The 26,648-nt window shown below is 43.1% G+C and overlaps 1 protein-coding gene across 1 annotated transcript in view; it reads left to right on the forward strand.

Annotated features, from left to right (window-relative positions):
- The first annotated feature begins 356 nt into the window (after window positions 1-356).
- The window catches only part of ehd4 (EH-domain containing 4), a 33,188-nt gene continuing 6,896 nt past the window's right edge, over window positions 357-26,648 (forward strand). The window contains exons 1-6 of the mRNA XM_071499085.1: window positions 357-833; window positions 8,509-8,685; window positions 12,190-12,287; window positions 23,137-23,303; window positions 23,400-23,533; window positions 24,162-24,273. Coding sequence (XP_071355186.1) covers window positions 604-833; window positions 8,509-8,685; window positions 12,190-12,287; window positions 23,137-23,303; window positions 23,400-23,533; window positions 24,162-24,273 — 918 coding nt within the window. The 5' untranslated portion in view covers window positions 357-603. The remainder of the gene's footprint in view (window positions 834-8,508; window positions 8,686-12,189; window positions 12,288-23,136; window positions 23,304-23,399; window positions 23,534-24,161; window positions 24,274-26,648) is intronic.

Here is a 26,648-nt window from a genome sequence, read left to right on the forward strand (position 1 = left end):
AAATTAGAAATGTGGTACACATTCAGAAACAGAGCCCACAGTCCAGCTGCACATCACTGGAAATGACCTAACAGTGTGTGTGTGTGTGTGTGTGTGTGTGTGTGTGTGTGTGTGTGTGTGTGTGTGTGTCTGTGTGTGTCTGTGTGTGTGTGTGTGTGTGTCTGTGTGTGTGTGTGTGTGTGTGTGTGTGTGTGTGTGTGTGTGTGTGTCTGTGTGTGTGTCTGTGTGTGTCTGTGTGTGTGTGTGTGTGTGTCTGTGTGTGTGTGTGTGTGTGTGTGTGTGTCTGTGTGTGTGTGTGTGTGTGTGTGTGTGTGTGTGTGTGTGTGTGTGTGTGTGTGTATGCTGCGTCACAGGGGAAGGGCGGTGCCCTCAGGTAGGTCCAGCAGCAGCATAAACACACACACACAGAGGAGGCAGTGTGTGCAGAGACTCCCAGGGCTCAAACACACACACACACACACACACCGACTCTCTCCTCCGCTCGGCCCGAAGGACGAACTGAGCCGAAAAGGAGCCGAAAGCAAACGAATATTTGGAAATATCGAAACAGGGAAGTTGTAGTCGGGACGTCAGTTCGTGTGGATTAAGAGTCGGACGGTCGGCATGTTCAGCTGGGTGAAGCAGGAGCAAGGTGGCCGCAACAAGGAAGGAGAGATGTACCAGACGGTGACGGAGGGACTGCAGAGCCTCTACACCAAGAAGCTGCTGCCGCTGGAGGAGACCTACCTCTTCCACGACTTCCACTCCCCGGCGCTGGAGGCCGCAGACTTCCAGAGCAAGCCCATGGTGCTGCTCGTCGGCCAGTACTCCACCGGGAAGACCACCTTTATCAGGTACGAACCACCGCCACCGGGGGTACGGAGCCACCGAGGCCCGCTGTCAGTCCCCGGAACCCGCTGAGAGGTGGAGCGGGAGCAGAGAGTCACGATCCAGGTGGAAGAACCACCTTTATCAGGTGTCTCACTCCAGGTGTCTGCGGGAAATGCGGTTCACATAAAATCCACCGAGGCCGATCTTCATTTAAAAAAAGTTACATTTTAGATCCGGTTCGCTCCCGGGCGCATCCTCCAGGCAGCGATGGAGGCAGTGTAAAAAACTTAAAAACATTAAAAACACGAACTGTTTGAGGTATCGGGTTTATGCCGAAGTGAAGAATCTGCCTTCAGTCAATAGAAAATGTGACTAATGTGTCCAGTCTGACTCTATTTAACATATTTGTGTAATCACCATCATTCGCTGCAGAACGGAGCAGGAGGGCAGGGAGTGTGGCAGACACACCTGAGTCAGGTGTTAGACCGGAGTTAAGCCACTACACCTTATTTGGTGGAACTTCATACCAGATGACATGTAAAAATCTGCATATTTAAGAGTATTTCGCTTATTAACAAGGATACAGAAGTGACAGAGCATGATTTCAGATATCAAACAAACCTATCGAGTCAGTTGGTAAATTCTGCTGAGATTAAAATTTACCAAAGCCAAACTGCATTAGGAAAAGTACAAATTGTTGATCTGGTTGCTCAGTGATTGCTGCTCTCCTTATCAGCTCATTCTGGTAGAAGGCAGCACTGGAAGTAACAGGAAACGTCATTCAGACAAACTGTTTAGTGGCTCAGATTCATGCCAATGTGGAGAGGGTAGCAACTAGCAACTAGACATTGTGTTAAGTCTTTCTTTGCAGTATGTGGAGCTTGGCCAAATAGTAAGGTCCTAAAAAGGTTACTTTTTCAGTGGAGTTTGGCATGAGTGTGTCCTCAGGGCCTTGGTATTATTTAACCTTGGTAAGGTGAAACAAAGACTCGGTGTTGAGGTTATTGTGAAAGCCACTAACACAGATTATGGGTGTTTCCGTCCACCTGCTCACATACGGATCTGACATGTATGAGCTGTAGTTGCAAATCCAACCACAGCCAGTTTCAGATTACAGTGCCATTACTGAAATTTTACTTGTGAAGTTTTGTGTGTTTCTTACACACAAGTCCATCTGAGCGTTTCTGCAAATTTACTGAAGTCCCAGTCGAGTCCTCCGCTCTGATGTCCTGTTTGCTGTGGAAACCTACTGTGACTCATATGTGACTTGGCAGCCAGTTTGCCCCAGTGTTTGTAAAGTGTGGAGTTGGCAGCAGAGGCTCATGGGTACTGTAGTGCTATTAAACATGAAGCATCACAGACACAGTAATAACTAATGAGTTTACGTAGAGGCTTGTGTGATGCTGTCAGGCGTACGGGATGAAAGCGTCCTCCATGTGGAAGCGTCTCTGAATCATCGGCTCTGTGTAACTGATCCGCCATTGTTCAGTGTATTTACACAGCATGTCCCTTTATTCTGTAGCTCCAGCAGGCAGTTGTGATATTTCCTGAGTTTTTGTTATTTGAGTCAGATCTGAGGACAAGAAGGGACTGATGCAGGACAGAGAGACGTCTCAGCTGAGGTTTAGTTTGTTTGCTAAATAAAACTTTCAGAGAAGAGAGTTTTATAAATGTTTAGCTTCACTTGGATGCTCATGATGTTCACACATGCAAAGGCTTGGGTCTCTGCCTCACTGAGGACAGGATCAATACCCAAATCTTTAGATTCAGTGTAACAGATCTCATCTCTGAGGTTCATTGAGAGTAAATTTCTGTAAATCTGCATAGAAAAAATATGCGGCAGAACTTCATTCAGAATCCTCATGTTTTTAACTTTGTTCAGTGTCACATTGATTCAGCCACAGGTGTCTGTACATCTATGGGTTCACTGCAAACAGGAGCTGATCACAGCTAATATGTGTAAATCATAATAACAAAGGGTTAACTGTGATGATTAGATGTAACATCTGATTCAGGGCAACTTTTGGTTCATATTTGCATCTGTCCTTAATTTAGGTTTTGACTGGATGCATCAAATTATCTTGAAAATATAATTAAAAGTTGACTGTTAATAAAGTTAACACTACAGCACAAATGATTCCTGTGGATACGCAGCCTGTCCACCCTCTCAAAAACTGAACTGTTTGTGATTCCGTCGACTCATTTACGACTCAGGAGCTCAGCTTCTCTGAAATCCTGGCTCTGGCTGTTTTCTGCCTGGAGGCTGGCATGTTGTCACGAGTTAAAGAGCTGATCAACGCTCTGCCCCCACCTCCCCCTTCCTCAGTGGTAAATCCTCTCAGGGGGAAACGCACACAGAGACTCAAACCTATCCCAGGGTCACACACACACACACACACACAGTAGTGTTCATGAATGCACAATCTAAGATGTTTGAAGGTCACAAAAGTATAAAAAAAATACCCAAAAGTCTTTCAGTGCAAAGACCAACCCACCAGCAGATACATGTGAATAACCAGCAGGTCAACCAAGTTATTCTAGTGTAATGATGATGATGATGATGATAATAATTCTAGTTGAGTTTCATAATTGTCTTTTACAGCTCTGTATTACCAGACTACACACTGCAGCATCGCTGTCAGACTGTTCCATCTGTCCATCATCACTGCTCAATATCTCATAATCACTCAGATCAGGCCTGTGACATCACATCCTGTTTTGTTTTGACTAATTTGATTAGACTCAATCTGATCAACGTCTTAATGAGCAGAGGATGAAAAATGAAATTAATCCTCTCCTCTGTGTGTCTGTGTGTCTGTGTGTCTGTGTGTGTGTGTGTGTGTGTGTGTGTGTGTGTTTGTTCTGTGCTGACTGTTGTTTCCTGCAGTTTTGGTGACATTAGTGAATTAATTCATCAAGATAAAAATTATGATAATCAATTAAAATTTAAGGACAAGCAAAAACAAACACTCCCCGGTTCCCCAGCTTCTTAAATGTGAGGATTAGCTACTTCCTTTGTTTCATATAGTTGTAAACTGCATATGTGTGGGTTTGGGCCAGACTTCATGAGAAAAGAGTCCCATTAAAATACTCTCTCACTTAACAACAAATATGTACAAAGTGTAGTATAATATAAGATGTCAAACAAATTACACAACTCTAATGGTAAATTCAGCCAACATAAACTCTACTAAGCAGATATGCATTTAAAAAAAGGCTAATGTCTTAGATTTGGTTCTGAGTGCTTACTACACCTCTCACCAGTCTGTTCTGGTAGAAAATGGCAGGACAATCAACAGCAAGCCTTAAAGAAATGGTAAATGCTGAAGATTGGACTCAATGAATGCAACATTTTCTCCTGTGATATAATAAAAATTGTTAAATTGTCAGAAAGGAAGGAGGTCTTAAATGGGATACTTTTTCAGTGGAGTTTGGCATGACTTTATCTACAGGGTCTTGACCTCTATTGGTTAATCATGAAAGTGATCTAATAAGCAAAAATGCTGTGTCATTCTCTAATTACAGCTTCTTAAATTTAAGGATTTGCTCAATGCCGGACTCCATATGAAAATCTGCCTATTTAAAGTTATCTTTCTTAGCAACAAAGATACACAAGTGATAGAGTATATTCTAACATGCCAAACAAATAATTCAAGTTGTAAGATAAACTTGGCTGACAGAAAATTAGCAGAGCACATCTGTAGTTGAAGAGAGCAATACGTTTTTATTTTGTTTCTCAATGCTTGTATCAGTGTGTGGCCAATGGAAGCAACAGTGAATGTTTTGAAATGTCATGATGTGGAGGAGGTGTTTGCTGAATTAAGGAGCAGACCATTGTGAAATAGAAAAGGTCTTCAGGTCTTTCTCTAATGTATGACTACAGTTCCCAAATAACAATTTTGTCTTAAATGGGTACCTTTTTCAGTGATGTTCAGCATATCCAACTTTAACTGCTAAACTGCTAACATGATTTAACAAGCAAAAACTCCAAATGCTCTCTGGCTGCAGCCTTGTCAATGTGAGCATTTGCTGCTTTTCCTTGTTTAATATAGTATCAGAAAATAAACATTTTTGAGTTTGGGACAGAGATGGCAGTGCCACATGTGGGCCAAACCACCCTTATTAGGTGTTGGGTCAGTGCACACCCCTTACAAGGAAGTTAATGCCAGGCTTCATATGAAAATCATCCTATTTAAAGCACTCTTGCACTGTAGCATTAAGATAAAGAGCTTATTCTGAAATGTCAAATAAATGAATCAAGTCTTTGACTGACAAGACAATTCATGGTGTGGGTCTGTAGTTTAGAGAGCACCAGTTTTAGATTGGGTTATCGGTGCAGCCGGTGCATGCCTTTGTTCTGATTTGCTCAGTCATCTGAAGCTGCTGAGAAGTGCTGACACGTGTCTGACACGCTGCCAGAACTGCAGGCGACCGTCGCCCTCGGACCCCTGGAGGACGAGCCGGCGGCCCGCGTCAGGACACAGAGCTGCTGCTGCAGAGTGTGATCTGAAGCAGAGCTGCAGCGAGTTTCCACCTGGTTCTCTGACAGCAGAGACGAGCTGAGACCTGCAGAGTCTGCATCAGTCTGACACAATCACCACTCTGCTGCTGGGAGCGACGTCAGCCTCAGTCAGTACCAGAGTCGAGCAAAACAAATCTTTGGTCATTACAGCTGAGCCAGGTTTAACTGCTAGACAACAATTCCCAGAGTTCCTTTGTAAAATTGTGAGAAAACTCTGCAGGAGGATTGAAGTTTGTGAATGCATAGAAGAGAGAGAATGGCATCAACAGTGAAGATACAGACAGAATTCAACAAGTGTAGATTGAGGTTATTTTGGTTAAATTTCTTGTTTTGAGCTGCAGAGCTAAAAAGTAATGAATCACTGTGGCTCTTTCCATCAGAGCCTTTGATGTTAACGTTCCTCGTGGCTTCACTCCGACGTGACAGGACACGCACGGAAACTGCAGATTCACCAGGAAGAGAACAGGTTTCTGTTCATCTCTGCTGATGGATTGTTAAACTCGTTTTGCTGTTGAAGCGCGATGAACGATGCTCACTTCCTCCTCTCATCGTGAAACTTCTGATCATTTTCACATGAGCTTCATCATTTAAAGCTCCACATAGTCTAAAGGTAGATGTCCATGTGTTTGTGATTATAAAGCAGGTCTAGGTTCTATATTAATACTGTGAAAGTATCAAAGCCTCAGTCCACAGAGAAATGCACACAGCCTGTATTCAGAAACTGAACTTTGTGATGTCACAACAAAGCAGTCACAACCCCTCCAAGCCCCGCCCACCTGGACCCACCAGCCAACCTTGCAGGATTTGGTTTCTCTGAGTGTTTACCTGAAATCTGCTCTATTTTTATTGGATCACTCAAAACACTCTTTACAAAACAGGTAGATGAAGCCTGAAAAACGTTTCCAGAGTGTCCTTGAACGCAGCAGGTTTCTCTGAGGTCGCTGCATGTTGATGGCATCACTGAGGAAAATGTTGAAGTGACTGTTGATCTGCAGCAAGAGAAGTGAATTTAACAGTGACTGAGGTCATCACACTGCAGTTACACTCCACTGAGCTTTTCTCATGTCTGCAGACAAAGGGTGTGTGTGTCTGTGTTTGTATGTGTGCGTTTGTGTGCAACAGAACTGACCAATCAGTTCACATCCAACACAAGCTGCAGAAAAGTTTGGCTGCTGTTAGAGTGTGTGTGTGTGTGGGGGCCACTACTGAGGCCCCACCCTGCCCGGAGGTATGCTATGAATCATGCAAACTGAGAGGAATGCTGTGAATCATGGGAACAGGTTGCCAGTAAACTGCAGAGTCAACAGATTTCATTTTCTTCTTCTTCTTCTTCTTCTTCTTCTTCTTCTTCTTCTTCTTCTTCTTCTTTGACGGAGGTTGAAGTGAAACCAGCAGAGTCAATGGTGGTCCAGCAAGCGGTTCGAGGACCACAAACAGGTCACAGTGTGGTCTCTGATTGGCCCTCACAGCAGGAGGGAAGAACCATGTATTACTGAAGCATGGCTGACTGTCTTTGTGGTATAAACATGATCAGTTTAAAGAATTTAACTATCAAATGCAGATCTACATATTCATTGTCCTCAGAGAAAGAATCGTAATGATTTTCTTGACCCAGGACCTTTATCCTTCTGCCCATCATCAGTTAAAAACTTCCACTTGTACACAAAAATATTAACATAATAAATAAACAGTTTACAGTTTGAATCGTAGTTTATTCCCCTGTTGGAGAGGAGCTCTGAGTGTTTATGGCCGGATTTACCCACTTCAGTGCCCTGGGACAAAAATCAGTGGATTAATTAATGTAAATCACAAAGTACTTGCTGCACAGGTAATCGGGGCCCTCAGGTGTCTTGGGACAGACTTTAGAGTTTAGATACGTCAGGTCTGTCGTGGTGTTTATGAGGTTTGCAGAAGTCGTCAAACTCACACTTCTGCTATAAACCTCAGCTTCCTGCAGCTTCCTTTTTCCCTGGACAGCACAGTCTCTGCTGATCATTTCTCAAACCAGCGCTGATAACAAAGAGAAAATCCCTGTGGATCAGGAGCTCAACAACAACATGACGACTGATGATGACTGACCTCTGGGCCGAGTGATGTGCGACACTAAGTCGGTCAGAGTTCACCATGAACGGGCTCTGGTAGTTTTCCATCTTTCTCTCTTTGATGTCCATGTGGATCTGTCAGACTGCGACAACAGGAAGTCGGAGGACAGAGACTCGCTGCGGCCATCTTCCTTCTCTTCCTTCCTTTCTCACTTTTCTTTAACGAGGAAAAGCGTTTGAAAGGTCCACGAGGTCAATGTTGAGATGAAAGGACACGAAAACATTTTTTTTTTAAACACGGCTCCTCTCTGACAGAAGTAACAGATCCACTGAGTCTGTGCCAGCAGGTTGAGCTCACAGTGGTGCTGTAAGGCTACGGTGGCCTGTTTGGGTCAAACTATAATTAACTTGTATAGATCACAGTACAGAGCAGAGAATTCAAACCACCACAGCTGCAGCCGGAGCAGACACAAGCTGTGTCCCAGTTCAGGGGCCGCATCCTTCAGAGGACGTGGTCTACGAAGGCGTGGCCTCACCAGCTGTGCCCGCCCCTACTCTTCTGTCCCAGCTCCTGTCTCCTAGAAACCTTGACAACACCTGTGGTCAGTTGTGCTGTTAGCTGTTGAACTGAAGCTCAGTTGTCTGCTTTTATTCCCAGCCCGCAGTGAATCCTGGGATAGGTTCCGCCACGAAGGATCCACCTGTTGGGAGTCTCTGTTGTCCAGGAAAAGAAGGCGACATTTGAATGAGCCTTTGAAATGGGTCTAGTCGCACCGCTGTGACACAGTCAGTCTTTAAATGCAACCTACGAAGGATGTGGCCCCTGAAACTGATACTGGGCAGAATGAAAATCTCCTACAACCTGGTTCAGACATATCTTAGGTTTTGACCCAGTCTTGTTTCCAAGCCAATGGTTTCCAAATGTTTTAAAACCATGGTGTCCATTCACATCACTGTGAGGGTAGTTCTTAGTAACTCTGTTACCCATCCAGCTCTTATGATTAATATACAGTATGATTAATTAATTGATCAGTTAATGATTGGTGTGTCAGCTGTTTAAAAGGTGCTTTGCAAAGAGAAGGAAGAAAACATCTGAAGACCGAATCAGCTGATGTCTGCTCTGTTCTCCTCCAGGTATCTGTTGGAGCAGGATTTCCCGGGGATGAGGATCGGTCCGGAGCCGACCACCGATGGCTTCATCGCCGTGATGTACGGCGAGAACGAAGGTGTCGTCCCCGGCAACGCTCTGGTGGTCGACCCCAAAAAACCCTTCAGGAAACTCAACGCGTTCGGAAACTCCTTCCTCAACAGGTAAACACACACACACACACACACACACACACACACACAAATCCAACCCAACCTATCAATAATGAAACGACTAAACAAACCTGTTGAGTCTTCAAAATTAATAATTATTCATTATTAAAAGCACAATCAGCAGGTGGATTATTCTATGATGCTCGTCGGCTGATCTTCAGGATGATCAATCATCTGAGTCTCTGATCAGTAGCTTTTATCTTTGGTCTCAGGTCGTGAGATCAGTGGTGAATTAAACTGAATCATTACGTCAGACCAGCAGAGGGGCTGAAAACCTCCAGCTGTGTGTTGTAATGATACACGACACAGTGGGGAGGGAAGATAAATAAGGAGGGTGCAGACTGATGACGTTAAAGACCTCAGAGCCCCACCCTGCCCTGACAGACCCCCACCCTCAGACTGGATCCTCTCACTCTCTACTCAGGTCATGCTTGGGTCAGTTTCTGCTGTTATGATGATGGTTGTCAGGCTTCACATTTCTCTGCTCTCTCTCTCTCTCTCTCTCTCTCTCTCTCTCTCTCTCTCTCTCTCTCTCTCTCTCTCTCTCTCTCTCTCTCTCTCACACTCACACACACACACACACACACACACACACACACACACACACACACACACACCCATCTGTCAATGCAACAGAGCTTGATGAATTTCTGATAGCTGAGCATATTTTCTCGTGGATGTTTTCTCTTGCACACAGAGCAGCTCTGATGCTGCCGTCATGTCATATAAGACGTCCTGTAAAAATGTACCGGAGGATTTTTATTAACTGTCCTTGCCCCAACCTGAAAACAATTTTTTAAACTTCCTGCTCAGAGGGTTTGGTTATGCTTATTTTCTTTAGTTTGCTGCCTACAAATTGGAAGTGTCCCCATGATGTCCTGTTGAGTTTTCACCCTGAGACACTCGAGTGAAGACAGCGAGCGCACCTATTCACGATGATTCCCCTGTGTAATACCTTATCTATCTCAAACCTTCAGGAAGGCCTTTGGAAGTGCAATGTGATTGGTTAATACACATGTAGCAGTTGAGGCTTCAGGCCTTGTCTCCTGCTTATGAAGTCCTGACCAATGAGTGAAGCGGCAACAGAAAAATCTGATGGGATAACCAATCCAATTTTGATGGTTTTAGGACGGTAACACTTTCATTTTTTAAGGAAATTTGATAGAAAATTAAGCTAAAATTAGAATCATCAGAGAATAATTCTAAAATTAGAAGAGAAAAACTATTAAATGAAGGAGAATGAATACAACATTCAGTAGATAAAATAAGACTCATTGGTGGTTTGTAGCAGTTTTAAAGGAAAAAACGTTATAATAACTTTATAATTCTGAGCTCATATTTAAACAGTCTTTACAAAACAGTTTTTGATAAACTTGCCAGAAATAAAATGTCTCTATAGAACCAGGATTTGCAGCGTAACCTCCTGGGTCAGGGCTGAACTCAAAGTCCAGCTTTTCAACTCCTCACACTCCTGTCACTGCTTTCCTCAAACACTCACAACCTGGGAAGAGGCCGCCTTCACCTCAGACTGAAGTGTAAACACACACACACACACACACACACACACACACACACACACACACACACACACACACACACACACACAGTCGGCTGTCAGATTCCTCTGACCTCAGAGTTCGTATCAGGGGTTTAAATTTAGCCAAAAACACTCGTGTCCAAACATATTTCCTCCCTCCAGAAATATTTCTAAGAGGAAGTGGAAGGACAGTCGACCCCCAAACTTTCTCTGTGTGTGTTTTTATGTGTGTGTGGGTTGATGTGTACCCAAGGCATTCCTCTAACCAGGAATCCCATCTCAACCCAGTCGGTGCAGCGGAGGAACTTTCCACAATAAGTTATTGTTTCCAGGGGGAAGTGTGTGTGCGTCACCACGTGTCAGAGCGGCAGTTTTGTTTTTTCCCGCTGCCAGCCTGCAGCTCCGACACACCGAGGCAATTTATAGCTGCTGCTGTCTGGCTAAAATTAACTTTAAATTTAACACACACACACACACACACAAATACTATTTATAGGAATCAAAGTCTATGCGACCTGTCACAATTGTTGTGTTGTTTATAACCAAATGAAAACAGAACAAAAATTTGATAAAACTGGAAATAAAAGTTTTTCTTTACAGTTTTTTTTTTTTATTCTGAAAGAATGAAGTTGAGTTCAGTCACATAAACCATGAAACAAGTAAGAAAAAAAACAATAGAGGATAAAAATAAAAGATTAATGATTAACAGTAACTTCAATAAAATAAAAGTTGACAATAAACTAAACTGAAACCATATTTTTCACAGCTGGCTGCATGAAGGAAACAAACAACAGATGGGAAACTGATGAGGTTTTATAGATATTCATCCATCCAGAAAGTCCTGGATCAGGCCTGATGACAATGGTCAAGTTTCAAACTGAATTCCTAGGAAATCATCAAAAGAAAATGCAAATGAATCTTAGTTTCCCTCCACTCCTGCTGTGTGAACCTGAGGTGACTGGCTGATGGAGTTAAGTTGTATTGAAACCTCTCATCTAGTGCCACCAGCAGGTCAAAGCCTGGATGTAAAGCCTCACACACTTACACACTCTGATCACACCCAGTTTATTACACCTCTGTCAAACAACCTGGATCCTTCCTGGCTGCAGGAACCACGAGCAGGAGATCAGGATAATGAGTCACCTCAGCTGCTCTGATCTTTGACGGAGCCGTCACAGCCAAACTGAACTGGAACACAATGTCACACACTCCACCTGAGGGTTCAGGCTGATTATTCCTCTGCTCATTCGTCTTCAGATTTAATTCATTTATATATTTATATATTATATATATATATATCATCAGGATTTCTTTGTTCTTGTACATCCTCGTTGTGAAAACTCTGCCATAGAGGAAGCTAATCACCAGAAGTCAACTCTCAAACTCCTGACACTGGTTATAATCTGCAGAAAAACAAGAAAAGTTAAATAAAAAGTAAAAACAGGTTTTTCTCTGGTGAGATTTTTATACTGTTGATCACAACATTTTGCTAAATAAGCTGCTTTCTGTGGGTTTGGATGTTGTTGAAGGTGTCCCACAAGGATCAATATCAGGCCCACTACTATTTACTACATAGATAATGATTATTTTCCAGCTCAACACTGTAGTGTTCAGTTTTATGCAGATGATACCAACCTGTTACCATCAGTTTCACCACAAACCAACCAGGTTACAGGCTGCTTTCAACCTCCACACCTCCCTGTTTTTTCAATGTTTATTAATTTCTCCCATGTGTGCAGACATAAATACCACAAAAGAAGAACAAATAAATCAATGCTTTGTCAACAAAACGCACACTAAGACAACTGAAAACACAAGGAACAAGCTTCTTCTCAGACACCAAACATTCTTTTCTTTTCATCAGTAACAAAGCATGTTTAAATTGAAAGTAAACTATAGAATAATAATTCATTCATCTTCAGATAATTAAACATCCTGTTTCCCAAATGTGTTTTCAGGTTTATCTGCTCTCAGATGCCCAATCAGGTCCTTCAGAGCATCAGCATCATCGACACTCCCGGTATCCTGTCAGGAGAGAAACAGCGAATCAGCAGAGGTATGACCTGTTGTTGCAGGGTTGTACAGTGAAGCGCGAGGAGGACAAAGCTTTGGGATGTTAAACAGCTTAGGACAGTGCTGACGCTGCACTTCAGACTTTTACACTCATATATAATGTGGGATGGAGGGTTGACAAGGTTAACAACAAATACATGTTTTAGTAAACTGCTCACAACAGCAATGCCTCAGTTCATGGTTCAGGACTTTAGACTGTACTGACTGTAATTACCTTCAGTTTCACCACGAGTGCTGCTGTTGATGGCCTCCACAAAGGATTCGCACTCTGACTCGTTCTGGGTGTGAAACTATTTCTTTCTTCTATTTTAAGAAATAAACTTAATTGTAATGCTTAAGTGAAAAAAGTGTGTCAGAGAATGTCAACCTTGTAGTGAGTTGGTGTTCACTACCACCGTGTGTTTTGCAGCTGTGTTGCTCATATTGTTTAGACTTGACTTCCTTTTGGGGACAAAAGGAAAGTTTCCATAACTTAAATCACCAAAGACCTGGTTTAAGGTTTAGGGTAATGGTCAGTGTTGGGTTGGTAGTGGTTATGGTTATGGTAAGTCTCCAGGAAATGAATGTGACTCAATGCAATGTCCTCTGGAGTAATGGAAACATAACTGTGTGTGTGTGTGTGTGTGTGTGTGTGTGTGTGTGTGTGTGTGTGTGTGCGCGCGTTGGTCCTTTGTGTAGTTGCGTAATAGTCCTTGAGATTCTTTTACTTCCTCATATTGTATGAAATCAGAGAGGAGACGGCCTCCACATTCAGTTGTCACTCAATATTTAACCAAAGTGTAATTATAGACTGAACTACAGGTGGCAAAGGTCAGAGGTCACAGCATCCTAACAGTACAGGGAAAATGTTCAGGTTCTATTGTGGTGCCAGTGTTGGCAGTGATGGCCGCAGTGTTTGTCTGAAAGTCCGCCACTTTGGTTCAGACCAAAACATCTCGACAGCTGTTTCAGATGAAATGTTCAGACATTCGTGTTCCCCAGAGGACGAATCCTACTGACTTCAGTGGTCCTCTGACTGTCCCTGTGGCACCGCCGTGAGGTCGACCTTTGAGTGAGATATCTCAACAACTCTTGGATGAGTTGTGATGAAATGTGTTTTACACATTCATGGTCCCCTCAGGATGAACAGTAAGAACTCCGGTGATCCTATGACATCTTTTTGTTGTTAACATTTGGCTCATAGCACCTCTGGGGCTCAGTGCAGCTCCACAGAGGTGTTAGCTTAGATTTTATTCTTGGCTGCAGGGAGGAAGTTTGGTTTCAGTAGAGGCGCAATAAAGTCAGAGGTCCTTCAACAAAAAGAAAAAAGGTTGAGACTATTTCCAGCATTTATATCTATCATCAAATACATTTGAGACCTGATTCTTTATGATGGATTCAGATCCAAAGTGTAAGTTACACCTTTGCTCTTGACGTATAGAAAACAAAATCACTTCTGAGTCTAAGTTCCATGTTTGCACGTTGGTGCAGAACCAAACAACAACAACAAAAACTGCAGCTGATATCTGCTGTGGTTATTCATAGTCTTCAGAGGATAATAGCTGATTATTTTGGTGACCTTTTTCCAGCACCACCATGAGGGCAAGATTGTTACTTATACCTTCCCCCACAAAAAATCTAAATGAATGGGCAGATTTCTTTGAGACCTCTCAATCTGGTTTCTACTCCTCAGAGAATGAACCCTTTAGACTGTAATGACCCGTGACCTGTATGTCCTCCTGTACCACCATCAGGACAGGATCTATCAGAATGTTTTCAGACTTCTAGAAACAGTAAAATATTCTTGTGAAATTTTTAATGCCTCTTTTTGGTCTCACTTCTTCTTTTGACTCTGTCTGTTTCCTCTGACGAACCAGTGCTGCTGCTTTCACCACTTTTCATCTGCTGCATCTGCTGCAACTGCTGATCTGTAACCTCACAGTTTATGAATGCAGATCTGAAACCAGAGAAACGAACAGACGGCATCCACAAAGGAACAAGTGTCATTTAATCCTGAATTAACAACGTCACACCTGATCATGGAGGTGACAAGTTGTCAGTTATGCACATTTTCACAACATCCCTTTTATTAATCCTTTAGCTCAGTGTAAAAAGGAACAGAATGTCAGAGATCAGAGCTTTCTCAGTTATTTTCAGTTTTATATCTCAGGAAAAGATCTTGTCTGTGATGAATGAGTCACAGCTGCTGAAGTTGCTGTATTGCAACATGTACAGATAACAAAAAACATCTTTTAATATTGCCTTTAGTGCTCTTATCTGGGGGTAGTTTAACTATAGGACTGATGCAGTGGGAGTTCGTGACATCTCCCACCACATGTGATATTTTTCATATTGATTTTTTTTTTTTTTTTTCCAGTTTTACAGATTTGCACAGTTTGCACTGCTGCGGAGTCCGACCCTCATTTCACTGATTTGCTTCCTGTACATTGTACCTTGGCATCGTTACACCTGAAACATAAAATACAAGAATATAATATAATGTATATGTATACCAGGAAATAAATAAATAAAGTTAAATTCAAACACTACTACTTGGAAAAGAACTCAAGTTAACCTGCGATTCCTGTAACTTTCTCATATTGACATTGATATTGCTTCCAATAAATTAAGTAAATAGAACAAAATACAACTTTATTGTCGTCATAATTTAGCCTCACTTTTGTTTAGAAACTGACTTATAAACAGGCGTAGTGTTTTCTTTTTTGGAGAAGACAGCACCCAGTGGCCATGAGATAAACTGCATGTTAAAGTGCTTAAAGTATTTGTTGGTTTCCCTTGTCCTGTCATTGTAGTTCGGCCTGTTTCTGAATCATTCCTACAGTTTGGCCTCTTTGCAGAGGGTTAGACACGACAGCATTGAGATGTTGGGTGTGGAGCCAGCAGTTGCACTCAAATAACTTTGACCATATTCTGAGTGTTGTAATGCTGTGGGAAACACTTCTGTTAGTGCTCATAAAACCCTCTTGAAGGAGTCCCTCAAAGATCCCTCTGAGGTCCTCATGTGGTTTCAGTGTGAGAAGCCCATAAAAATTCCTCAGAGGTGACTTTAACTTTTCAGTGTGCACGGTGTTGGACGCTCTGATGTGCTGTCGAGGAGACAGAGAAGGTTTTTAGCAGCAGCTGAAGCTGTGCTCAGAATTCAAACTGAAGACGGCTCCTCAGGAGGAAGAAGAAGAGAAAAATCCATCTGCTGTAGAAGAGAAGTTGTTACTAATCTGGCAAATGCAAGTTAGCAGAGGATAGAGAGAGATGTCTGTGAGCGTGATAGCAGCTGCTTTTTCAAAAACCGATTTCTCCTGCAGGGAACCACAACATTTGGAGAGGGGAGGGTGGGTGTTGTGTTGTTGTGGTATTTGTTTCTATATTAGCATCTGAGATTGGGAGATGTTAGCATCCAGGATTTTATTGTCTTCAATTTAATATCCTAAATGTTCCTGACATTCATCAGTTGCAGCCGGTCCCTTAAGGTTGTCAAGGAAAACTAAAGATCAGGTCGCAGCAGCATAAAAAAAACAACCAGATTTAACAAAGAAATTAGTTCATTTCAGTGGAACTGCAGTGGTGTGTCAGTCACTGGCAGAGGTGAAGTAAAACTCAGAATCTTTGACACTGAATTGTGTTACCAGCTGAGTTTCTTTTAAAACAGCACAAAATCATCCAACAAGAGGGGGAAGAATAGTTTGACACAGATTAAAAGCTGAAAAGATTGTTGGCTGAGCCCTAATGAGAGCTTGAATAAAAATATAGCAGATTTCAGAGATACACTTGGAGAAATCCTGCAAGGTTGGATGGTGGGTCCAAGTTGGCTGTTGGGGTGTGGCTGTTTTATTGTGACATCACAAAGTTCCAGAAGTCTTGACGGCTGGTTTTAAGGCTCAGTTTCTGAATACAGGCTGTGTGCATTTCTCTGTGGACTGAGGCTTTGATACTTTCACAGTATTAATATAGAACCTAGACCTGCTTTATAATCACAAACATCTGCCTTTCTTACTTAATGGGACCTTTAAAATTTGATTAATTCCTACTATAAATAAAGTACATTACAGCTACAACAGTTTTTTCATTATTGATAACTGATTTATCATAAAAAGTCCATTAAAAATTCCCAAAATCCAAGTCTGATCATCAATCGAAAGCTAAAGATATTCAGTTTACTGGGATAGAAAAGAGCAGAAAAGAGAAAAGCAGCACACCTGAAATTTTTAGAAAATAACAGCTGAGCCACTTTCTCTGTTCCAGCTGTAAACTACAGTGTTTGTGTAAACACAACAACGTCTGCTCTTCTCTCTGGTTGAACAAACAGGATCGAACACACTTGCTCTGGTATTGAATCGGCCTGGTTAAAGACCTCAGCTGAACGGGTGGAGGGATGGATGGAAGGAGGGATGGGAGGGATTAGAGGGAGGGATGGAGGGCCACAGGAAGCGGCGGCGGGGCGTTCCCCTCATCTGGAAACGTTTAGAGCTGCTCAGCTGAGGCTGAATTCCTCCTGAAGTCGTTCAGCTAGGCCAAGTGTGACTCAACACACACACACACACACACACACACACACACACACATAGGCAGGCTGACATCAGCAGCGTCACTGACAGATTGAACTCCACCACACAGACACTGAGGGTTCAGTGAGATCACAGCTACTGCTCCAACCAGCTGTTACCTGATTCGTTAACATTCAGCAGTGACAACACTGAACATGTATGTTTGGTCAAAACGTCGAGACACGTGTGTGTGTGTGTGTGTGTGTGTGTGTTCTGCAGCTGCTTTACAACACACACACCTCCAACCAGTGCCGAACATGTGATCTGTGTGTTGTGTAGAACCACAGGTATGTTCGCTGTAGCTGTGTTGCCTTCAGGGGCTGCTTTTTAAGACTGATTGTGTCACAGTGGTGTTACTATTCTGTCCCATTTCAAACGCTCCTTCAGGTGTGTCCATCTTTTCCTGGGCAGCCAAGGCTCCAACAGGTGGCTGAACATATCCCAACTGCTGGTAATGAAAGCAAACAACACTGACAGATCACACTTTTAAATGTAAGTGTTGTGTTTCAGCTCAGTTCAGCAGTTAACGCTACAACTGTTAAAACCAAGGGCTTTAAAATCTCAAGGTTACTAGGCAACATGATCCATGCTTTGTAACGCGACTGTGAGGGCGGACGCAGCCGGTGACGCAACATGAAACTCCTCCATAGACCAGACCGTCTCATTGTGGTGTTGATCTGTTATAGATAGATTATTCTCAACAGTTTTCACGACTGATTTATTATTGATTCATCGATCAGAAGACATGAGACCGTGCACCATCACAAGATGTTAAACTGATCAACAGCCACGTGCATTAATGTTTATTCGGTGTTTATTAGGTGATGTTTTTCTGCCTGATTCAATGTGTTAAGTACTTTACACTACATCAGGGATGTTGATTCTCACACTGTTGTTGATATCTACTGTATTAACAAGTAAAAGATGAAACGCTTTCATCAAAGCAGAACATGAATCCCTCGTTTGTGTATCAGTCGCACACTGAAGCGTCACAGTCAGCGTCTCTTCTATCTCATCTCTGTGACAGCTGTGGTTCTTGGCCGTGCGCTCGGCCCCCAGTTTGTTTCTGTAGTAAAAGACATCGGGAGACGCCTCCTGCTCATTTTCAGGGCGCTCTCTGCAGGAGGAGTGACGCTTTATCTCTCCATTCACAAAGAACATCTGATGCTCCATACACTGGAAAACCTGTGGCCTGCCTGCTCTTCATTCAGCATGTATGAAGAGTAGATAGTGGAGCTGCACACACACAGTCTGACAGTGTGGAAGTATAATCCAGCTCCCGCTCTTCCCCAGGTTGTTTCCAGAGAAAAAATCTTATATATGGGTCAGTGGACTACGTTCTTGGTCATGCAGCACTGCAGTTGTATGCTCCAGTTGGAGTTAAAGTAGGGCTTGAGTTATGGCCAAAAATGTGTTTCATGAGGTCAGTGACCTTTGACCTTTGACCACCAATCTGATTGTCTGACTGTTTTCTGTGTGACCTAATAAAAATACAAAAGATTTCAGGTCAACACTCAGAGAAACCACATCCTGCATTGTTGGATGGTGGGTCCAGGTGGGCGGGGCTTGGGGTGTGGCTGAGGGTGGTAACTGCTTTGTTGTGACATCGCAAAGTTCCAGAAGTCCTGACGGCTGGTTTTAAGACTCAGTTTCTGAATACAGGCTGTGTGCATTTCTCTGTGGACTGAGGCTTTGATACTTTCACAGTATTAATATAGAACCTAGACCTGCTTTAGAATCACAAACACATGGACATCTACCTTTAGACTGTGTGGAGCTTTAATCCCTGGTGGAAGCATAAAAATTGCAAACTACAAACTTTGTTAAACAAAGGGTAAATGTACCTTCATGCTACGTTTTGTAAAATCTGGTGTTTCTCTGAGCTGCGTGTGTTTTATGGAAACGTCACAGTTGCATGTTTGGCTGAGCCGTTGGCTGCAGATAGTCTGCAGGGTGGAGCCGCTGTTTGGCGTCTCGGCTCTGGTCCGAAGAGCTCAGACTGATCTGCTGCCAGTCTGCCGACGTCAGAGGGCGGAGTCTCACACCGGCCTCAGAGTTAGGACGGAGAAATTATGTGTCTTTTAATTATAGTTTGATGTAGTCAAACATTTCACAGCCTCGGCTTGTTCAGCTGACGAGCAGTTGGTGTTATTTTCTAATTCAGGAACAAAACCCTCAGACACTGCTGATATTGTGGAAACTCAGGGGAAGAAAATAGATGATGTTTAAATATCTGTGGTGTTTGATCAGTGACTTTCATGTTGAAAGCTTGTGAAGAAACTGAGACTGAAGTGTTTTTTTTTTTTTAATTTCAGACTAAAGTCCTGTTTAAATGTATTTCAGTGAGTCACTGTTGGACTTGAGCCTTACTTAAATTCTTCAGTCTGACCGTCAGCTCGTCTTACTCGGCTTTCTGCCAGTGATCCCTCCCTTCTTTCCCTGGCTCTGTCCTCCTTGTCTCTGCCCACTCCAGTCCGGTCCAGTCCCAGTTTCTGGTTTCACTGGGTTGCTTCAACACCATAAGTCCTGATCCAGTGAATGAACTCAGTCACCTCCACTGCTCCACACCAGCTACACTGGTGCTTTGTTATTAAAGGACTGGTAGAGCTTCAGCATCTGGATAGTTAGTGAGCCGGGCTAGCTGTTTCCCCCTGCTTCCACTCTTTATGCTAAGCTACGCTAACCACGTCCTGACTCCAGCTCTGTACTGAACACACGGACAGAATGAGGCTGATGTCTCATCTCACCTCTGCATTTCCCAAAGCGTTTGTTTAAATGCACCAAATCACTTAAATACAGAGAGGAGATGTTCTGCAGCACAGTCAGGACGAAGCTGAACCCTGATGATGATAAAATTTAATTTTATTAAATCATTGCCTAGTTAGTGCTTCATTAACCAGGAGCCCACAGTCCAATCACGCAGGCCCTCATCTGTCAGTGTCCTGTGTCCCTGATGATCAGTGATTAAACATGTGTTAAATATGTTTGGTGACAGCTGTGGAGTCCGGCAAAGTCAGCATCCGGCAAAAACACTAAGAAGCAGTGGTTGGTCATGTGACGTGCAGGAACCTATTGTTTGCCGCTCTCTGACACCGAACAGTCCCCCTCCATCGGCCCTCTGAGTTCCTCTGGTGAACTGTTGAACACATTTTTTCCAAGAAATAATTACAGCACGTTACAGCAGCTCACAGGAAGTAGTATTGTTAGTGCGAAGGCATTTCCCTCAGAACAGGAAGTGGAACATGTGAAGTAAGAAGTCGTAATAGAAGCAGCAGCTACTGTCCATCTGTGATCAGAGGAATTCCTCTTCTGTCCGTCTCTCTGTCTGTCTCTCAGGTGTCTCTCTCTGGCCAGCATTCAGCTGTAATGAGTCTCATAGGTGAAGGAAATTACCTGGCTGCTGGCTGTTTTCACTACACACACACACACACACACACACACACACACACAAACACACTTGTCTCCTGGGACAAACCTGAGCCAAACACCTGAACCTGCAGGTGTAACCTGAAGCTGTGGGGGCTCTTCCACCTCTCACCATCAGTCATTGTCTCACATCATTTATTCATGAGCCGACGATTCCAGGCTGGAAAACCTCCGTCGTATCCGGCTCTCCACCGATCAGTCCGTCTACAGATCTGATGATGGGATCATTGTTTCAGTTGTTTTTAAAGGTTATTTGCTGCTTCAGTTTCTCAGAAGTGAGGATTTGAAGCATTTCAGGGTCAGATGTCACAGTAAAGTGAGGAAATCCAACAGAACCTTTCATCTAAGGTTCAAACTAAACTTTAGATAAAATGATCTTGACTCAAGGCCCCACTCACCAGCTTTCTGCAGACCTTTCAACCACATCACACAGCCTTCATCAGTGTGCTGTGATTGGTCAGGTGAACCAAGCACTGAGCGAACTCTGAGCTCCTGTGTCTTTGTTCCTCACAGGAGAATAATCTCCGATCATAACGTAGTTATATGTGTAGGAGCTGCTGCTGTTAGCCTGCTAGCTACATTAGCTCCCATGGTGTATATCCACAGCCCCACCCACACGATCACCTGTCCCCTCCTGCTTCTGGCCAGGTGGGTGTCAGTCTGACTGCACCTGAACACACTTTGTTCTCACAGCAGGAGGTGAACAGCTGTCCTGTGATCATCATATGACACACACACACACACACACACACACACACACACACACACACATAAATAAAGTGACATCCAGACATCTTCATTTTTTCATGACAGACAGTTTTTTTCTCCTATCGTCAGCTCTGTTGCTGTGTGTGTGTGTGTGTGTGTGTGTGTGTGTGTGTACTTGTACTTGCTACATAGGAAGGACCAAAAAAGTATTTTACTAACAGAGTGAGGACATTTTGGGAAACTTTTTGAGACACCTTAAAATCACGTTTTGAGGTGTTACGGTTAGAATTAGGTTTAGGTTAAGGTTGGGGTTAGGCTCTCAGTTGTGATGGTTAAGGTTAGGGTAAGGGGCTAGGGAATGCATTATGTCAATGAGTGTCCTCACAAAGATGGAAGTACAAGTGTATGTGTGTGTGTGTGTGTGTGTGTGTGTGTGTGTGTGTGTGTGTGTGTGTGTGTCTGAGTGTGTTGTGTCCACAAACAGTCAGAGGTGTGTTAGCCTGCAGTCATGTTTAGAGTGTGGACAGCAGCGTCTCCATGATGTTAAATGCTGAGGTTGGAATGTAATACACACACAGACACACAGACACACACACACACGCACACACACACACGCACACACACCAGGTGAGGCTGTGATGATCAGCGCAGCCTCTCGGGGGTGTTTCTGTGTGTGTTCAGCTCCGGCAGGTAGGTGTGTGTGTGTGTGTGTGAAGTGTAAACTAGATTTTATAGGTGACCTTTGAGACCTGTATAAACACAGTTCTGCGTCTAGAGAAAGTGCAGCTGAGTCAGAGGTGGAAACTTTCTGCTGTTGTCGCTCAGTCTGGACCAGCAGCCTCCTGACGGTGGAAAAGGAGGAGCAGCTCTCACACCAACATAAAATCATTTCTATCTTCTCTCGTCCGTTGATGCAGGTAGTTTTGGTTTTATCAGTCCAGGCTGTTAGAGGTGATTACAGTATTTAAAAACTGATTTAATGTGATGTAATGCTGATGTTGTGTTTTAAATGTTAGTGTTACAGCTCAGTCTTCACCTGGGAATCAGTGACAGTCTTCACTCAAGGTCCACTTACTGGCTTTTTCCAGTTTGGTGAAACTGAAATAGGACACAGTAAAGAAAAGTAGAGAACAGATAGAAATCTGGAGTTTCTTTGTTTGAGTTTAAAAGCTTTTGTCTCAGTTCAGTTTCCAGTTCAGTGTCACCCACAGTCAGAGGAACCACACCCAGACTGCCACACACACACACACACACACACACGCACACCGTCAGTGCTCTCTGTTTTGTTGAAGGTGATTTTTGAAACCATGACTCTGTGTTTTGTGGATAAAAGAAAAAACCTCACAGCTGCTCTTGTCTCTGTCTGAATGTTGTAAAGCTTCACATTCCACCTCCATAGTTCCCACCATTAGTGTGAGGGATTGCACTAATCCCAGTTACTAATCCCAGTAACACTCCATCATTCTGAGAGCTTTGGGGTCTGTTTGCTTTCTTACCATGGCGGGGGGGGGGGGGTTATTGGATTACTGGATCAGTGTGTGTTGACAAGTCTCCCATTATAAATCCAGTATAATATACATTTGCAGGATTAAATCTGATTCCTTCTCTTTAAAATATGATGAGATAAACTGGTCAGACCTTTAAATAAATGCTTTGTTTTGTCCGATATTTTTCTGGTAGCTGGTGCCCAGAAGGAAAATGGCAGAATAAGAAGTTCTCAGTCTCCTCAACCTTTTTTGTCCACCAGCAGATTTTCACACTGTTAATAAAACCAACAGACGTCTTTGCTTCTGTGAAGACAAAGTGAATTTATCAGAGTCCATGTCACTGGGTTGATTAGTTTTAATCAATTAGTCAATGGATGGAAATATGTATAAACTGTTTTGATAATTGATGAACTGCTTCAGTAATTTTTCAAACACAACCTGTGAAATAAGTTGAATATTATCTGTATCCATTCACCCAGGAACCTGGAGCTCCTCAGTGTCACAAATGTCTGAGTTATGTTTAAACCAAAGCAATAAATGCATCATGAGTGACTCCATGTTCCTCCTGATGTTTGTTAAATTTTACAAGTGATTTTAAATCATCTCTAGTCTTACATATAGAAATACCTTGAATAGAAATGTAACCTGGGCTCTCTGTGTCCGTCCTCAGGTTATGACTTTGCGGAGGTCCTGCGCTGGTTCGGGGAGCGGGTGGACCGGATCATTCTGCTGTTTGACGCTCACAAGCTGGACATTTCTGACGAGTTCTCCGAGGCCATCAAAGCCTTCAAAGGTCAGGACGACAAGATCCGAGTCGTCCTCAACAAGGCCGACCAGGTAGGAGGAGGGTGATGCTTCCTCACTGATGGAAAACAGATCACCAGCTGCTGCTCACCTGTATCAGTCTAACTTCCTCCTCACCTGTGCTCTCAGGTGGACACCCAGCAGCTGATGCGGGTGTACGGTGCCCTCATGTGGTCACTGGGAAAGGTGATCAATACTCCAGAGGTGGTGAGAGTTTATCTGGGCTCCTTCTGGGCCAAGCCGCTGCAGAACACTGAGAACAGGTGAGAGAACAGATCATTCATTCAGTCATTCATTCAGTCATTCAGTCATTCAAAACCCTGCAGATCACTGAGAACAGGTCAGTGCAGATCATTCATTCAGTCATTCATTCAGTCATTCATTCATTCAAAACCCTGCAGAACACTGAGAACAGGTCAGAGAGCAGATCATTCATTCATTTATTACATTTATTTAGTTAGTAATTAATTCATTTACTTTTTCATTCATTCATTTACTGATTCATTCGTTTAGGAAATTCATTTATTTTGTTATTCAGTCATGTCCACATTCACTCATCTGGTCATTCATTCATTTAGTCATTTACTTATTTATTCATGTACTCATTCGTTTATCTTTTTTGTCATTTTCATTTACTTTGTCATTTATTCATTTAGTCATTTATTTGAAATTCATTCATTCATTTATTTTTCATTAACATATCATTTTATATTCATCCATTCATTTAACTCATTTTTTAAATGTTCAAATGTTTGTTTGATATTTTCACTTTGTTATTTGTTCACAAACTCATTAATTCTTTCATTTCTTTTTGCATATTCATACATTTACTGCTACATTCATGTATTCACTCCTTCATCCATTCACCCATCTTCCTCTCCTCTCGGCCAGGCGGCTGTTTGAGGCGGAGTCTCAGGACCTGTTCAGGGACATCCAGAGTCTTCCGAGGAACGCTGCTCTGCGTAAACTCAACGACCTCATAAAGAGAGCTCGTCTGGCCAAGGTGAGACAGGAAATGACTTGTTGTGTTTGGCGTTAACACCGACACCTTCAGGAATCTTTATTCCTTTGGGAATTTTGTGAATATTTGAGGAATGTTTGGTTGTGTTTCCCGGACAGATGTGATGTGAGATGTGATCTCTCTCAGGGCAGTGATCCAACAACCTGGACAACATGTTTAGCTTTTGTTTCTGTTTCAGACCAAAGCTGCTGGAAGAGTCTTTGGTCTGTTGCTGTGTCCTCTGATGTCACCATTAGCTGTTGTTTCAGAGTTTTATTTTGAAGAGGAAAATGCAGGAATCGAAACACATCCCTGTTTCTCTTCTGACAGAAAGCAGAAGTGAGACTAGATTTAAAGATGCTGTGGAAACTGAACCCTGACTCAGTCTGCTCTCATGACCTTCGTCAGTTTGTCCAAACTGATCCTGGAGCTTTGAATCTCCTGCTCCTCTGTCCGACCCTCTGAGGCCAGGACGAGGCTTCCTGTGAACCTTAATAAATCAGGAGTTGGTTTGAAATGTTTGTGTGTGAAACCTGACGTTCTGTGTCAGTCTCGTGTTTGAAGTTCAGAGGGTGGAGGTAAATGATTCTGTCGTTTGGTTCCTGGAGAAAACGGCTTCCTGCAGCAAAACCTTTGTTCCTTCACATTTCTATTCACACCAGCATCAGGAGTGATGGTTGTTTTCAGCTCTGAGACTCTGCTTACCTCACTTCCTCCACTCCTCTTGACTTCTGTTTGGTCACACCACTGTGGAAAAATAATCTGGAAAATACCTACTTTACCTGAACGTTACTGGGAAAGTGTAGCTGCTCCCCAGCTCTGACTCTTATCGACATACAAGATGAGCTAAAAGGGAAGTGCAACATCCAGCTGTTTCAGCTCCGCTGCTAAACAGTGATGCATTCTGGGAGGTGGGCTCGAGGTGGTTATATCAGGTGTCAAGAGTTTCTCTAGAACCTGCTTCCACTGTCAATGGTTCTGTTTTTCCACTGTAGTGTTGGCTGCACAAACTTTAAGACCCTCCTCAACAGTGACCCCATGTACACATGTTGTGTAATGTCTAAACAAATGACATAACACCAAGAGTACATCTTCACCTGTGGACACTTAGACTGTCCGCTCATCTATTAGAATTTATTTTTGTTCTTCCTTCCTCTATTAACTATTGATAAATGGCACTGAAATATAATGACCTCAGTCCCTCCTTTGTAAAACCCTCTCCTTTCCTCCCTCCCTTCCTTCCTTCCTTCCTTCCTTCCTTCCACCTCCTGTAAAGTGGGTTGGTATGAAGGATTTCAGGGTCTCAGAACTGCTGCATTCCTTCCACCTCCTCCTCCTCCTCCTCCTCCTCCTCCTCCTCCTCTTCGCCTTAATCCATCCATCAACAGCAGCGTAGTTTCCCCTCTGACCCGGCGCCATTCAGTCTCCTGTTTTTGTGTTTCATTAATGTCGTCCAGACTTTGAATTATATTTTTCTTAAAACAACAGAAAACACTCTGCTCGTCGCCCTGGAGCAGCTCCCCTTTCCCCTCAGGCCTCTTTTTTTAGTTCTTTTGTTTCGATTGTAGTTTCATCAAATTTCCGTCTTTTTTCTTCTTTTTTTTTTTTTTTGTTTCCAGAGAGGAGCAACATCTTATTTATCTGCATGCTGGTAAATGGATAAAAAAACAGGAGAGCTGTTTCAGGATTGTGGACCTCTGTCAGTCTGTCCAGCAACACGTTGACTCAGCGTTGACTTCTGCAGTGCACAGTGAAACTCCTACAGATGGTCCAGACTGCAGCAGCTCGTCTGGTCTTGAGTCAGCTCAAAAGTTCACGTCACTCTGCTGCTCATCAGCCTTCTGTCAAATTCAAGTCACTAACGCTGCCTTCAGATTGACCTCTGGGCTTATGCTCCTTCTCTGTTCCTCTAATTATGTCATCCAGTGTTGTTATCCCTGCACACAGACAGACTCAGTCCAGACTGTTCTGCTCTGTGGTTCCCTGATGGAGGAACCAGCTCCTGAAGTCTCTCAGAGCAGGGGCGTCGTACTCAGTTCAACAGATGTAGAACTGAGTCCTGACACCAAGGTTTCCTACTGACCTGAAGCTTCACTGATGAACTTCACTTGTCATTAGCTTTGGATAAAAGCGTCTGATAAATGAGTGAATGTAAATATAACTCGAGCCAGACTGACACTTTTGAAGTGCTGCTATTGATTAGCATTGTTCGTCTTGAACTAGCTCATTATGATAATGAACCTTTGTCAAAAGCTGAGGCAGGTTTCACGTTTGCTTAAATGGAATCTGCCAAATGATTTTTTTATGTTGTGTGGAAATGAATGGAAGCTAATGGCTGCAAACAAAATACAACATTTCTAAGCAACATGGTGTAAAGA

Source organism: Trachinotus anak, unplaced genomic scaffold, assembly GCF_046630095.1.
Source record: "Trachinotus anak isolate AG129_WGS33_773 ecotype Australia unplaced genomic scaffold, CSIRO_AGI_Tana_v1 ptg000015l, whole genome shotgun sequence".
NCBI lineage: Eukaryota > Metazoa > Chordata > Actinopteri > Carangiformes > Carangidae > Trachinotus > Trachinotus anak.